Source organism: Pieris napi, chromosome 5 (assembly GCF_905475465.1).
Source record: "Pieris napi chromosome 5, ilPieNapi1.2, whole genome shotgun sequence".
Classification (NCBI taxonomy): domain Eukaryota; kingdom Metazoa; phylum Arthropoda; class Insecta; order Lepidoptera; family Pieridae; genus Pieris; species Pieris napi.
This window is the reverse complement of record NC_062238.1, coordinates 4,488,217-4,503,463: the sequence shown is the minus strand read 5'-3', so window position 1 is coordinate 4,503,463 and position 15,247 is coordinate 4,488,217. Positions and strand designations below refer to the sequence as shown.

The following is a 15,247-nucleotide window of genomic DNA, read 5'->3' as shown; positions in this document are numbered from 1 at the left end:
AATATATGATATATATCTGGAACGTTTAAGTATGCAAATTAGATTGTAATAATCCTTATACGCCCATATTGAGTTTTGTATGTCATATGTTAAGAATCGAATATAATATATATAAAGAACTAAAGCATGCAAATACAGGCCTACAGCCTAGACCAGGCTCAGAATATGATTTTGTCCCATTCGGTGACGAGACCCTTGGTCCGTGGGGTCCTAGCACTTTAAGGCTTTTTAAAGATATTTCAAAAAGGTTAGTCGACATCACAGGAGACCGAAGATCTGGCAGCTATCTCGGACAAAGAATTAGTCAAGCTATTCAAAGGGGGAACGCTGCCAGTATCTTCGGAACCTTGCCTAAAGGGACTCCTTTTAATAATATATTTTAGTTATTATATGTTAAGGTTAGTTATTTATTTCAATGTATACTTTATGTATATGAAGATTTGTGTAATTATTATGTACCTCTAAGAATACATACTCATATGCTATATAAGCTCTTATGTTAAATCAATCAAAATAATATTATTAAAATTTACCATGGTTTATTGTAGCAAATAAGTCTACCTCAAATGAATTTCAATTCCTAAATTATAAATAACAAACTAATAGTAGGATGTTTAGGTATGACTTCACAGCCAAACTGCTGATTTGCATAAAATCTAAAAAAGGCCGTAAAAGAGAAGATTTGACGTTATCTTCTATGAAACAAAGATGCGGTTGCTAAGCTCTAGGCAAGCGTGTATACGATGTTTTAGATATAACTTTAAAACTCAAGTATTTTTATATCACAAAATGTTCGAATACTGACATCTATGGAGCAATAATTAAAACATAGAGTAACGTTGTGAGATTTTGTTACTTAAACTATAAATAGTTATTTATCGATTCAAGTATTACACGTGCTTTATTGTTGATATAAGTATTGTATAAGTTCCTTTGTTTAAATAGGATTTTAAAAGGTTGTCTTGTGACTAGACAACGATACTTTAAACGCGACGAAATGCAACCAACTTTATAAACCTTCAGCTTTGACACTTCCAATGCAGACCGAAAGATGTCGTTGATTTAAACTTACAACAACAATTTAAAAATAAATGACTTATATTACTCGGGAATATTAATATTATTTGAGCATCTTAACATTAACTTTCAATTATACTAATTAAAACAAAATAAGCTTGCTAGATAAGTACCTATCTAATACAGAATCCTAATTATATTTCTTATAATTGAAACGTTTTAAATGTCTAAGTTAAATCATTTACTTATATAGAGTCAAGTGATTGGTAATGCAGCTTTTTATGTAATGTATTAAATCCTTATATGTAAAAATATATTCTATAAAAGCACTGTTTGTGACATTATTTATAAAAGTATATTTTTTTAAATATTTAATATTAAAAAAAACACATTAAGTGATATTATTAAAAGTAAATTTAAAACGATAATATACGTAACGCATACCTTGCAGGAATCTGAACCAATATAATAGGTATATATAATACAATCCTCCATTTATCAATTCAATTTCTAATCTACTGTTCTAAACTCAAAAAAAAGTAACTTTCATAACAAATTTATATGAAAATATTGACATGCCTATTAATCGAAAACAACTAATCAAATTAAAAAAAAAAATACCTGCTTAGCCTAATTACTTGATTACCCTTATTTTGATTCACGAATCATTAATTAGTGTTGAGGGGTTATATATTGTGGTCCTTTAATGAAATGCAATTATAGTTACTTAGGTTTTTGCAAACGACACATCTAACATCATGTCCGTATCGTCTTCTTTAAATAATCAGTTGTCTGATCAGATTGTCTATGTCAGTGATGGCAGTGACCAGCAATGGAGTCCTGATACCAATACTCAGAACCCACAACCTTCGGTAAGTATTCTTCGCCATCCATTTCTTTCTTTGAAAGCCTTGTTAAGCAGCTAGGTGAGGGGTACCGGCTTCGATTCCCGGTTCGAGGGCAAGTTTTAATTTAATTTAAATTTGTTCTCGGCCTTTGGGAGGGTTGTGCGGTACTGGGCGAGTGCCTAAACTGTACATGGAGGACATGGTCGAATTTCTAAGGCAAAAAGCACGAATTATAAAAATCTTATACTTGACGCTGGCTAATGCACAAACCGTGCCAGAGCCATAAAAAAAGCTTGTTAATTCCTTTTTTAAGATTCCTCTTTTTTTTCAGGCTGTACAATGGCCAGGTGTATCATATGACAACAATCCTATTAACGGTACTGGAGCTTATAATGGAAACATAACAGACATTCAAAACCCTGTTTTATTCAATATGCAAAATCCGCAAAGAAACTACACCGATCTATCGTATCGGAGAGACTGTCATATGGGAAACGGATACTATACAAATGGAAATGCTCCTAATACTCAAAATATTAATTATAATACAGTTAACACGTTAAGAAATGGCCAAACTGTCGCAAATAACTACCAACAAGCCTCTCGCTCTCATTGGACTCCTAACAAAGTGACCAATGGTGGAGTGAAAAAACCAAAACGCGTTCGTACAGCTTTTACAACTCAACAAATGATGGAGCTGGAACTCGAGTACGCTAGAACAAGGTATTTGGATCGCAACCGACGAATTGAACTATCAGATACATTACACCTGAGTGAGAAAACTATAAAAGTCTGGTTCCAAAACAGGCGTATGAAAGATAAGAAAGACAGAGCGGAAGGACTTGAAGAATCTGAGGCTACAAGTACTACGGAATCATCACCTGAAATGAATGTACCGTCTCGGTATAGCTACCAACCCACGCAGCATGACCTCTTTAACCAAGGAAATATGTATATGGAAAATTCGGTCCCAATGCCGACCCTTGATACAAGTGCTATGCCTGTACCTGTGGAAACAGTGATTAATTACCAAAACTACAATTTTATGTCTAATATAACTGAGCCTACATACAGCCCTTCAATAGAACCTCAGTTTCAAAATGTTAACCTAATGCAAATAGAGAATAATATGCCCACAGCCCTGCTGAAAGACCAAAAAGAAAAACATGGTGATAACATAACTTCGTTATTATTAAATGATAAGGCCGGGCAAGATATTATGAATCCGGCACCATTTAAAGACCAAGAAGACGCAATAATGCATGACGAGTCATGTAAAGATACATCTTCTCCTGACCAAGCTCATGGTAGGCCGGAAAAATCGAGCATTGCTGGAGAGAACTGGGAGTTGTCGTGGATTCGTATAATGGATTTGGTGGATGAAGTGTAATTGGTGCGGTAACATTTAAAATGTACATAATTTATTTATAGTTTTATAATAAAAATGTGAAAGGGTGTATAGAATATTCAATAAAAAAATAATAAATATTTACAAAAACCATTTCAATTTATTTATTTATGTCCTTTAATATTTAATTTTTAGATAATATTGATAACTCCTTTACTGAAATACATGGCAAAACTGGATCTAAATTAATTTATTTGATACATTCAATTAAAATAATTCGTAGTTACTTAATTTATAAGCGAATTAATCTAATTAAAATTGTATAAGTTGAAAAATATATATTCGAAAATATACATTAAGAGATGATATTGTTCTATATAAATCATGAATTAGATAAATATGTTTGGATAGGCCTTAGGTCGAATTTGGTGGACCCAGTGGTTACAACGTTTTAACTTCCACAATTTGATAGTAAAATCTTTGAAGAATGATATTTTGATAATGTGGCATTTTACACTTGCGGCAATACCTATAGTATCCCCTCCATTCTTAAATATTTCGTTTTATTTTTGTTTGCCTATCTAAAAATAGGTTTAGAACTCATGATTAAAGCGTAGTTAAAATCTCACAAATGATACCTTCAAATAAAGTTCATATTCGCAAACAGCTAGGTATGCAGTTAGCATCCTGGAAATGTATTTTAATAAGAGTGTTGGAAAGTCTAAATTCTTCACAATGATTAGATATTGTAGCTAGCATCAATCAGGCTTTACTGATTTTTTCACATGGCATTTAAATACTTGAGCCCACTATGCTTCCAAAAATATAAAAAGACAAAAAAAATCTTATAATCCGTTTTTCCTCTTTTCTATCTATGATCGTATGGTCTATTTGTCTTATGCGTTATCGATTTTGTCCTACCTATACGCAAAGACCTATTAGCGACATTCATTTTTAAACAAGATTCGATATCCACACGCGTATTTCAAATCCGAAAATGGCAATATCGAGTTTTCACTGCACTCATATGTAGTGAAATTTTTAGATTTTTGTGCTATATACTCGTATAATTTGTTGATAAATTTTTGAATTGCCATTTGATAATGTAATGCCATTTTTAATCCTAATAGATTATTTACGAAATGCAAAAATATGATATACTCGTACTCACGAACTGCTTCCGTATTAAACATCACGATATTTAGGTGTATTGTGCATAAATTTGTTTAGATAATTAAAAAATAATTTCTTACTTTACGAGATTGAAGCATGAAATTTCCGATCTGTATTTAAAAATTTAAAGTCATTATTTACTTTAGATATAACATAGATATTTGAGACAATAATTTACCCTCAATATCTATAAATTTCCGACCTTTAATCGAAATTTCATTGAATATTTTAGATTAGGTAAAATCAAACCAAGGCGTTAATTTCTGAATTGACTAATCTGATCGGAGCATTGAATATACCTACTCGCATTTTTAAAGTCACCATCTTCCCAGTCTAGGCTGATAAAAAACAATGGAATGTAAAAGATAATCCTAATAGGTATAATGATACAAAAAGCTTTCACTAGAAAACCTCATGTATGTTTTAATTATAAATAATTACTATATAACAGTATTTTCACATTTTGTGCATTCATTTCTGATGCGTGGATCTGCTACATACCTAATGAACGTTTTTTTTACAATTGGTTAATGTATAAAAGCCTTTTTTTCATATTAACTTCCCACTGTTTGCACTACATATTTCAACTAAAGTTTGGTTAATATAATAATAATATAGTGTATATAGTAAGTTTGTATGCGAATGATTACGAAATAGGTACCTACTCTTTGATAATAATAATGTGGTGTTTCAGACTTATGATAGATGTTGTTGTTAAATATTTTTAACTTCAACATTACGTCAGTAATGTTGTAGTTACGTCAGTATGCTTTCAGTAAAAAAGTTATCAATCGCCGATAACTTTTTTACTGAAAGCATAAGGAATGCAAAATACAATCCTAATTCATTACATACATTAAATTAAAATAATTCGAAGTTTATTACTTAATCTATAAACGAATATTAGCGTGCGACTCTCATACCTGAGGTCGTAGGTTCGATCCCCAGCTGTGCACCAATGGACTTTCTTTCTATGTGCGCATTTAACATTTGCTCGAACGGTGAAGGAAATCATCGTGAGGAAACCGACATGTCTTAGACCCAAAAAGTCGACGGCGTGCGTCAGGCACTGGAAACTGATCACCTACTTGCCTATTAGATTTAAAAATGAACATGAAACAGATTCAGAAATCTGAGGCCAAGACCTAAAGAGGTTGTAGCGCCACTGATTTATTTTGATACACTAGTATATCTTAAATTTAAAGTTAAATATATATTTACATCGCTTTAATGATTCAACATTAATAGGACTCGACTCATTTTAGCTATTGTAATTAACATTATTTAGTGTTTGATATCTATTAACGATTCGTTTGTTAATCACTAAAATAATAATGATGCTCAAATAATTTAATGACAATTTTAATAATGTTTTCGAAATAGTTTATATTTATAACGCTGCAAGATTCTGCAACATTTAGTATTGTCAAGTGCTCAGTGTGAAAATTATTTTAGACAAAATGCAAAATTTTAATAATGATGTTCCAAGTGGTATGAGATTGGAGATAAAGTGTAATAGTGCGGCAAATATAAGTAACACGGAAATACAGAGACTGGTAAGTAAGATTTTAAAGGTAATAAATAATAATCCAATACGGAACCGCTATTGCCTTAGATTTCCTCTGTCTGATTCTTTTTTCAAAGACCTGTGCCTGCAACGCGAACGCTGGTTATTAAAGATGCCTACCTCGAAATAATATGTCGTCGTAAAAGTATATATAATCCCACGGCTTAACTACTATAATCTAAGTCTTTATTGTAAAATATATGTTTCTTAAAGAAGATACCGAATAAGGCGTAAAACATATTCGCTTTTATTTTTAATCGTTCAGTCTTGTCCAGATGATGCTCATTTAATATGCAACAAAAAAAAATATAAGGAAAAATTACATAGATAAAACTTTTTACATATAACATTTATTTGTAATAATTGTGACAAATATAGCCAAGGTTTGTAGCATATTGAATTTACTTATTTTTTATTTCAGGTCTCCTCCACTCAAAGTTATATAAGCAGAAATCCCAAAAAATCTAGAAGATTGAGGAGTTCATTTACAACTGAGCAACTTAATTATTTGGAAAATGAATTTAAAAAATTTCCTTACATAGGAAATGTTAATCGTCAAGAATTATCCAGAAATTTGAATCTTCCTGAGAGGGCAATAAAAATCTGGTTCCAAAATAGAAGAATGAAAGAGAAAAAGGAATCAAATAAAGAAGAAGAAATAAACCAATGCGTTTCTATAAAAATCACTAATAATCAATTAAATAATGTGCATAATTTGCAATCAGCTAATGATGAAATTAATGTATCAACACCATTACAAGTTGGAAGTAACGAGGCAAAATATGTTGCAATCACGCCTAGCATAACTGATAATACACCAATCAATTACACTGTAAAAGATTCCAGGGAACAAGAAATAACAACTACCACGGAAACTATTAATACTGGAAAAACTAACCATAAGGATGCACCACTACATAATGCCCGTAAAATAGGTAACAAAAATCCAAGTAAAACTAATGATCTCAAAATAGAAAACGTCACCACATCCTTTAACAGCATAGAAGATAATGGAAGCAGAAAACGGAACACAAGTCCCTGTTTATCTCAGATCCAAGATATCCCTGAAGATTTATCACAAAAGTCCAAAACCAAGTCTTCGATTGAATTAAAAATTCAACATTCACACACAGATTCAGGAAGTGTGCCGGTATATATACCAAACTGTTATACACCATCCTATGTACCTGGTAACGTTTTATGGAATCCTAACATGGGAATTATTACAAATGGAGCTGTACCGACATACCCTCCTAGCTCTTACATTATCAATCAACAGAACTTGCGAAAAAGTAATTGTAATTGTGATTGCCATCTTCAATTGATTCCCCAGGTTACAGAGAATCCAGGGCCATATATTCCGGTTTTTACCATTCCCTACTCATTGCAATAAAAAACAAATATATTTTTTAATGTTTAATTAAATTATTATAGAAATACAAAATGTTATTATTTTATTTATAGGTACAATAAAGAATACACTGAAAATAAATTTTATTTTATTCACAATTTATTATAATTAACCTTACACTTACTTAATATTATTACGATTACAATTTAACATTTTATTTATATTACCTTAAGAAATAAATATAAGTAGAATAGGAAAACAGAACATCTAATAAATAATAAATTATTTGGTAAAGATATTTTAAATAGATATAGAATTTTTATTAGAAAACTTGGAATAGAAAATATAGTAATTTAAAACTTATCTTAATCTTAATTAAATATTATATTAATTTAATAAAATTAAACCTATTAACTAGAAATATTCAGTACACTGAGTACTATATAACACTGTCGGAAATAAATAAAAACAATTTAAAAACTTATACTTGAAATTCGTTAATATTAAATGTACTTGTCGGCCATTCATAACCATTTTCAATACAATTGCCATAATTATAAAGATCTGAAGGTTGGTAATAATGTGTTGAATTTGTAGGATAGTATTGAGTTGGATAAATATTAGCATCATTTTGAAAATAGAATCCTGATGCATAACTATTATATGCGTTGTTACAATATTGTTGTTTTAAACCTTCAAAGTTATTTTGAATTTCCTGTGGAAATATGTAGCTTTCTGGGTACTGAATTTCCTCTGGCAAACTTATTTGAATACTATTTTTTTCTGATAAAGGTTGTGAGACAGGTGACGGTGGAGTAACGGTTTCAATCAAAGAACTTTCACTAGATGTATCGCTTGATTCAGAAGATTCCTTCTTCTCCTTCATTCTTCTGTTTTGAAACCAGACTTTGACACATTTGTCACTGACATTCAGCCGTTTTGCGAGTTCGTGGCGCCCTTCGGCATCTATATATTTTTTTCGCTTGTATGCATCTTCTAATACAAGTAATTGATCAGTCGTGTAGGCTGTGCGCATGCGTTTGTTTTTCTTTCGTACTATCTTGGTAACCAAGGAATCTATAACATAGAAAAACTCAATTAAGTTTATGTATCAATTTTTTGTTGTATTGGAAATAAAAACAAAATTCTTAACCTTATTTTTAAAATTTTTACGTCGTTTTGCTGTTATAAGATCACTTGCTTTTTTCTAACGTTAAAACGGTAGATGATCAAGAAAATAATATCCAAAATTGAACAATTTCTATATAAATTTAGACTTTTTAAATGTCATTGTGTGAGAGAAATATATCTGTCGTCGTTACATACATCCATAAAAAATATAGTTTATAACAAAATGTCGTTAATTTGAGTTAGCCTTGATCTATAAAACATGCGGTTAATATACCTAAGACTTAATACAATTGCTGGATGTAGGTCTTCAAAATGTAATAAGAACTATCTTAGGACGGGCCAAACCACATTTGCCTAATAAGTGCTCGAATATTCGAGGCTTAAAAATGCAACTTTATTAAATTAAACTGACCTTTATCCGAAAGATGTTTCTTCTCGGGCCATGTTGTGTGGAAAGGCCGATTTTCCCAACTGGTGAGCTATAAAACAACAATTATTAGTAACGGTTTTCGCCACGACAAAATTTCTTTTTAAATTACAAATATTTACCTCATTCATATTCCCTAAGGGTGTAATTGGGTTTAACAATATATTATCGAACATATTTTATGAAAATAAATAAAATAAAATTATTATAAACGAAAATTAACAAGCCCACGCACTACTCGAGCAAAACTGTGCGAGTTAACCGATCACATTGGCGTCGGACAATATTTTTAAAAGTACCTTCATTTTTAATTTCTTCATTTAAATTTATGAATTGAATTTGAAATTTATGAAGTATTTTAATTAATAATATAAAACTTAATTATGATAAAACACAAATAAATGACTATTGTATTTTTAAATAGAATTTACTCTTTATTTTGGGTATTCTTATTTTTGTTACATTAAATATGACCAAAGACAAACAAACGCCTAAATAGTCTATGAATTTAAGTCAGTTGGCGCGATACAAATTCAAAAGCTATTACACAAGGTACAATATTAGATAGGGTATTATATGGGTTTCATAATCGCTATAAGACTGAAATAGCTATTGAATAGTCACAGAACGTAATAAAACTAATACAGACTTATAGTGAGGTTATGTATAATACCGTTAGTTACACCCACTGTTTTGTATCGATGTGTGCAAAGCACTCGTATGTATTTTAATTATTATTATTAAGGTTATTTTATGATCAAGTCAGATATGCACTAGATTATTATTATTAGTAAGGTCGCATTTGAGATTTAATTTTTTTTCAATATCTTATTTCAGGCCAAAGACAATTTAAGTCGGGAAACCAAATATTGTACCGTATTTCTCCGTCCAAATCCGTCAGGGAACGGTATTCTTAAATAATACGCAATATTTATTAAATGCCGATGGTTTAACTGGTTTAAGGTAAAGAAAGTGTTTATGAAGGTGTTTGAGATTTACAAACAAATCAATTAGGCGCAGGTATACACTAATGAGGGTCTAGGATTAAGCCAATAGGATGAGATGTAAACAACATCATAGGGATGAAGATAATGACTTCCGAATTGAGTAAGTATATAAGTTTAAGTTTTGCAAATTTTTTAATTAGTTTATTTTGTGCGTGCAAGTGAAAGGGTTGTGGAAGTTTTGATAAAAATGGATTTTTTCGGAACGAAGAGTGCTGTGCAAGAAATGGTTTGTTGATTTGTAATATTATTTAAATTAAGTTATGATTACGTGTTTGTTTTGAAAATTCTATTTCAATGGGAATTTAGTTTTAATTCATACATTTGATTACCAAAGAAATAATAGTTTAGTGCTAAGAATACTGTATTTAATTTCAACTAGTAACAAAAAGTAAAGTGAAAATTATAAGTTAAAAACTAATAGGCAATTTTTATTATTTAAAGAAGACGTGTAAAGCTTTACTTTGGCGTTAATTATATTTTTCTAATTTCTTATTTTATTTCAGGCGCTGTCGCCCGCACAGAAAAAGGTCAAATGTGATCTACAAAGTTTTTATGAAAACTTCGATCCAGATAGCAATGAGGTAAGCAATCTTTATCTTAATTTCTGTGATATATTTCGCCGACGATTTTTTAAAATGTGTTACAACGACATATATAGTATTATATATAGTAGGTATATAGTATTTATTGTGACTACATTTACGACATGTAAAATGTCTAAGATTCAGCAAACTTGTCTATGTTCAACTGGATTTTATTTTAAAATTTTGTTTTCAGGATTGTATGTTTGATTCACCATACAGCCAAACGTACGATGAGAAACCATGCATTCAAAGCCTTAACGCAGAAAGAGCGCAAGGAAACCAAGGCCATTGCATTCAGGTACTTATACATTTATATACCTAAGTGAACATTTTATATTTTATTAGTTTAATTTTTCACTTTATTATATTTTTTTTATTATATATATCTTTATAATTTTTAATTATTTCACTGTTTGAAAAAACTGTGCAAATTTATCAATTGACTAATTATTAATTACATCTAAAGGGCTATTATTTTTAGGACGTAAGTTTTTCCTTGTACTAACTGTATATTGTTGGATTTCAGATTATCTCACAACTGGAGAAAACAGATAAATGGAGCAACTTCTTTCAGTGGCAACCAGAGAATCATGATCTACTTACGAAGAATGCTTCAAAGGGCTCCGCCTTTCATGGCAATGGTAAGTGTTTCTACTTATTATTCACTGTATTTTTTTAAAGTAAATATTATGGTAAACTTTCTTTCAAAATTTAAGTTCCTAAATAAATTTTGTAATACAACTAAACTTTTATATATAGTTAACTGTTAGCAATATGTCTTAATAACTCTTACGATCTTGCACTGCGATTTCTAAACATTTAACTTTTTTCACTATAATAATTTCATTAATTCGAGATAAGAATAAATTCGGTTGTAGAATTGAAAAAGGATCTGTATTATAGCCCATGTTTTAACCGTATATTATAATCGTTTGTTTAATTTCACAGATTCGGGCTACCAACAAATTAAGAAAAGTATTTCAAAGAAGAAACGTACCCGTACCATGTTCACAACTGAACAAATTATATCCATGGAGCAAATCTTTAAATCCAGGCCTTACATCTGCCAAGACGAGAGACAAGAACTATCTCTTAAACTAAATGTCAGTGAGAGGGCGATCAAAGTCTGGTTTCAGAACAGACGGCGGATGTCCGAGAGGAGAGAGAAGACTGAATTACCAGAATCACCTGTATCCGACGAAAATTGTGACTCCAATACTGACAGGCTAGCATACATTGAACACTTAATAAACGATAGGACTGATCAATTCGGTAACGTAGCTCTTGATGATAAGGTGATTACTGCGTTAGTAAGTGTTATTGATGAACATTTACCTCGGGAAAGTTCTTTATTATTAAATTCACTACGTTCAAACCAGCACAACACTTTACACTCGACTTCTCCAGAAATTTGCAGTGAAAACGAATTAATGAAGTATGAATGTATTTCACCGTCCAGTGTTATAGATGAGTTTTTGAATTAATTCGAATTTAATTAATGTCTGCCCTGCGATTCTGTAACTCACTTTTCGAACTCACACAGCGGTTTTCGCATCGGCGGTCGCTCTCAAATCAGTCGTGAAGCAGTCATTTTATGATTTGGCATTCTGATAACTATAAACTACAAGCTCCCACCTTTGCGAAAACCGCTGTGTGAGTTCGAAAAGTGAGTTACAGAATCGCAGGGCTGTAGTCCAGTTTTTTTTTTAGTTTTAGCAGAAGAGTTAAAAAAAAATTAATAGTTTTTACGAATTATGTAAATATGTATGTATAATGTAAATATTACAATATAAGTGTCATTGTAAATACAAATTTTAACGTAATGTAATAAATAGTTATTTAATACATATTTTTGTTTGAACATAAATATCCCTTTATTACTTTGATAAAAAATACCTTCTACAAATCTAAATATATTTATATCGCAAGTCATGCGCAAAAACTAAAAATAAAACTGCAACGTGTTAAGTAGAAATAAATTTATTAAAATAAAATATATATTTACAGTCAATAAAAAATTAAGTGAAACTTAAAAAAATATTTTACACATACTATTTATTCTCATATCTTTTTGGTTTTAACATACGATAAATTTCTTGCTATTCCATAAATTACAACGATATGTATGAAGACGAAAACTTTGACGCGGCAGACGTGTTTTGACTAGAAGTATCTGTTGTTGGAAGATAAGAAAAGTACGCGTCTTGGTTTAAAGAAATATTTGGTCTATTTTGAAGATTTTCTTCATATGAGTGGGTAGATAATGACGGAATGCCTGAAGAATAAGCGTAAATATCTGTCGTAGACGGCATTATTGTTGCTGATAGTGAATTATAGTACGATGCAGCACTTGTAGGGTAGCGGGATATCTCATCTCCCAACTTAATACTTATACCGTTAGGTACATAACTGTCCGATGGCATCGTAGATAGCGCACTAGAATTCGGTTGCAATGATTCATCGCCATTGTACCGATAAACCTCTGATACTGGTGAGTAAGAGGCCCTGCCGCTTGAAGTACCTGCTGCGTAATACGTCGAGTAAGTAAGGTTAGGCGTATACGACGGCAAGTCCATTGCGTTTTGAGTACTTTTAATTATTGATTTTAGGGAATTCATCTGGGGATATTCTGGCGGACGCATAATGGTATCATTTGCGGTGAGGTATATTTTATGGGTTGTATGACCGTCTGTTATTAATCTTCTATGTCTGTCGTGACCTCCGCAGCTTCTTCCGTGGCTTAATTTATGATCCTGATGGCTTGGTGACATTTCTTTGGAGCTTGTAGACGGACTGCTGTCATCGACTGATGATGATGGTTTGTTATGTTTGTTATCTTTTTTATACTTCATCCGTCGATTCTGAAACCATATCTTGATCTGACGTTCCGATAAATGTAAGTAATTTGCCAGTTCAATGCGACGAGGGCGACACAGGTAGCGGTTTTGATGAAATTCATTTTCAAGTTCTACTAACTGTGAGCTTGTATATGCTGTTCTAGCTCTCTTCGTAAATCCTTTTTGATATGGGTCAGAAGACATATTTTCTGAAATAATGTTAGAAGTTGTTTATACGTACATCAAAGCTTATATAATTAGTAACAAATAAAAAAATAAGTATTAGATTCGCTAATATTATAAAGACTACACACAATACTTGGTATTTACCGTTTGTTAAAGAAGAGGTCACACTAATTCCAGAGTTATTTAGTAAAGCTTTATCACACCATGTAGAATTCTGAAATATCACAAAATAGTTAATTCACTTAAAATTCAACGTCTTTAAATGTCTACGTTTCAATTTGGAATAAAATTTTAAAGTATATGTTCTAATTCTTAATTGACGCAATTTACGAAATATTAAATTGTCATTAGGATCCGGTTGATTTGTGGTAAATCACTCTAATAAGTGACGTTCGTTTAGATAGCGATAGATTTAGTTATAATTTATTTATAGTCTATATCTATGACGGTAAGGTTCAAATTAGTTTGTTTTATAATCACCTGATTTGGAAAACTAGACTCGTTTAGATCATTAGCGTGTTCTTCAGGATCTTTCACAATATCGCTGCTTAATTCGTTGCTTTGTTGACACCGTAGGGATTCGTTGGCATAACTTCTATAGACAACCTGTTCACCCAATTGCAAATTTGAAGTGTAAGCATTTTCGCCTTTATGAAATTCTTCGCCAATTCCATCTTCAGCACCAGATGCATAATTGTTATTTGAACTATTACTTATGTTATCATACTGTGGTATTTGATATTCATATCTATTTAACTCTTCATGGGGATTTCCTGATGTGTACGACTGCTGTAATCCAAGTATATCTTGTATGGTAAAAGCGGATGAATCACGTGAGTTGTAGTCCAATATGTGAGGCCCGGAGGTGACTTCAGACTTACATAATTGAAAAGAATTATCGTGAACATTGTAAGCGGAGTCAGCAAGAATATCTTCGACTCCATGTGACGTGACTTTATAATAGCTGCTTTGAGCCAAATATTCAACAGGTTTCTCTTCCGTCAAGTCTTTGACGACTTCAGACGAGTATTCTGACGACATAGAATCATTGGATTCGTCAGAATTCACACTCGCAGTCGGGGAAGGTGATGTTGTAGACATATTTCACTTTGACACCATTTATAAGTTACGAATGACAAACAATATGCGACCGCACAGTCAAAGATTTGTTTACTAAATGCTTTTTTCTTCACCTGAATGTCGTTAATTTGGTAATGACTTTGTTCGGTTGTGTGCCACATTTTGACATAGTTGAGTTCTTTGTGTGCTGACGATAAGACGGTATGCCCGTCTGATAGTAAAAGGGCACTAGATAATTGTTTGTAATGCATTTCGGTAGCTAAAATACTTGTCAGTGATAACTTGACCAAATACAGCGCTACTTAAAACGTTTATGTTTGTAAATAATTAGTTATTATGGAAAGAGTAAAATCATAACGATGTATCTATGCTAGAATACACTTTAAAGTGGTTGCCTGGAAAGGATCGCTCGAAAGCGATAAGGCCGCCAGTTGCTCTCCTTTTTATTTAATTATGTCAATTGTACTATATTAATGTAAATGCAACGAAGTGTTAATAAATATATACATAAATGATATTTCTTTCCTTGCTCAGTTCCTTTGCATGCGCGTTTACTAATTAATTAGTCTATGGTTTTATAGCCAGCGACATGGTTAGGTTAGGGAAAAGAATTCTTCTATCATATGGAAATATTTTAAACTAATAATATTTTAAACTTTGGTTCAAATTCGTAAGATGCAAGATGCAAGTA

General features: G+C 31.4%; 3 protein-coding genes and 1 long non-coding RNA gene across 4 annotated transcripts; 2 read left to right on the top strand and 2 right to left on the bottom strand.

Moving 5' to 3' along the window:
* The first annotated feature begins 2,431 nt into the window (after window positions 1-2,431).
* On the top strand, window positions 2,432-7,410 carry LOC125049705 (protein zerknuellt 1-like). Its single transcript, XM_047649128.1, has 3 exons — window positions 2,432-2,493; window positions 2,673-2,883; window positions 6,375-7,410. The coding sequence occupies exons 1-3, from the start codon at window positions 2,432-2,434 to the stop codon at window positions 7,344-7,346; spliced, it is 1,245 nt and encodes a 414-aa protein (XP_047505084.1). The 3' UTR covers window positions 7,347-7,410.
* Window positions 7,411-8,304: 894 nt separating this feature from the next.
* Window positions 8,305-9,131, bottom strand: LOC125049592. Its single transcript, XR_007117030.1, has 3 exons — window positions 8,985-9,131; window positions 8,848-8,914; window positions 8,305-8,381 (listed from the first exon to the last, which is right to left on the bottom strand). It is a non-coding gene; the product is annotated as an uncharacterized LOC125049592 (long non-coding RNA).
* A 574-nt stretch (window positions 9,132-9,705) lies between these two features.
* LOC125049766 lies at window positions 9,706-11,918 on the top strand. The gene is made up of 5 exons (XM_047649212.1): window positions 9,706-9,969; window positions 10,373-10,450; window positions 10,647-10,751; window positions 10,980-11,094; window positions 11,402-11,918. Exons 1-5 carry the CDS (start codon window positions 9,920-9,922, stop codon window positions 11,552-11,554), a joined length of 501 nt encoding a protein of 166 aa, XP_047505168.1. The 5' UTR covers window positions 9,706-9,919; the 3' UTR covers window positions 11,555-11,918.
* Window positions 11,919-12,564: 646 nt separating this feature from the next.
* On the bottom strand, window positions 12,565-14,577 carry LOC125049636 (homeobox protein 10-like). Its single transcript, XM_047649032.1, has 3 exons — window positions 13,957-14,577; window positions 13,621-13,690; window positions 12,565-13,499 (listed from the first exon to the last, which is right to left on the bottom strand). Exons 1-3 carry the CDS (start codon window positions 14,575-14,577, stop codon window positions 12,565-12,567), a joined length of 1,626 nt encoding a protein of 541 aa, XP_047504988.1.
* Between the last annotated feature and the right edge of the window lie 670 nt (window positions 14,578-15,247).

Bases quoted from the DNA above. Each gene is read 5' to 3' on its own strand.
- LOC125049705 (XM_047649128.1), top strand. From the start codon at position 2,432: ATGGCCAAACTGTCGCAAATAACTACCAACAAGCCTCTCGCTCTCATT. The intron at 2,494-2,672 runs GTGACCAATGGT...GTTCCAAAACAG, and splicing joins CTCATTGGACTCCTAACAAA to GCGTATGAAAGATAAGAAAG. The intron at 2,884-6,374 runs GTGATTAATTAC...TTTTTATTTCAG, and splicing joins TGCCTGTACCTGTGGAAACA to GTCTCCTCCACTCAAAGTTA.
- LOC125049766 (XM_047649212.1), top strand. From the start codon at position 9,920: ATGAGATGTAAACAACATCATAGGGATGAAGATAATGACTTCCGAATT. The intron at 9,970-10,372 runs GTAAGTATATAA...ATTTTATTTCAG, and splicing joins GATAATGACTTCCGAATTGA to GCGCTGTCGCCCGCACAGAA. The intron at 11,095-11,401 runs GTAAGTGTTTCT...TTAATTTCACAG, and splicing joins CTCCGCCTTTCATGGCAATG to ATTCGGGCTACCAACAAATT.
- LOC125049636 (XM_047649032.1), bottom strand. From the start codon at position 14,577: ATGTCTACAACATCACCTTCCCCGACTGCGAGTGTGAATTCTGACGAA. The intron at 13,691-13,956 runs GTGATTATAAAA...GTGATATTTCAG, and splicing joins AGTCTAGTTTTCCAAATCAG to AATTCTACATGGTGTGATAA. The intron at 13,500-13,620 runs GTAAATACCAAG...ACATTATTTCAG, and splicing joins GACCTCTTCTTTAACAAACG to AAAATATGTCTTCTGACCCA.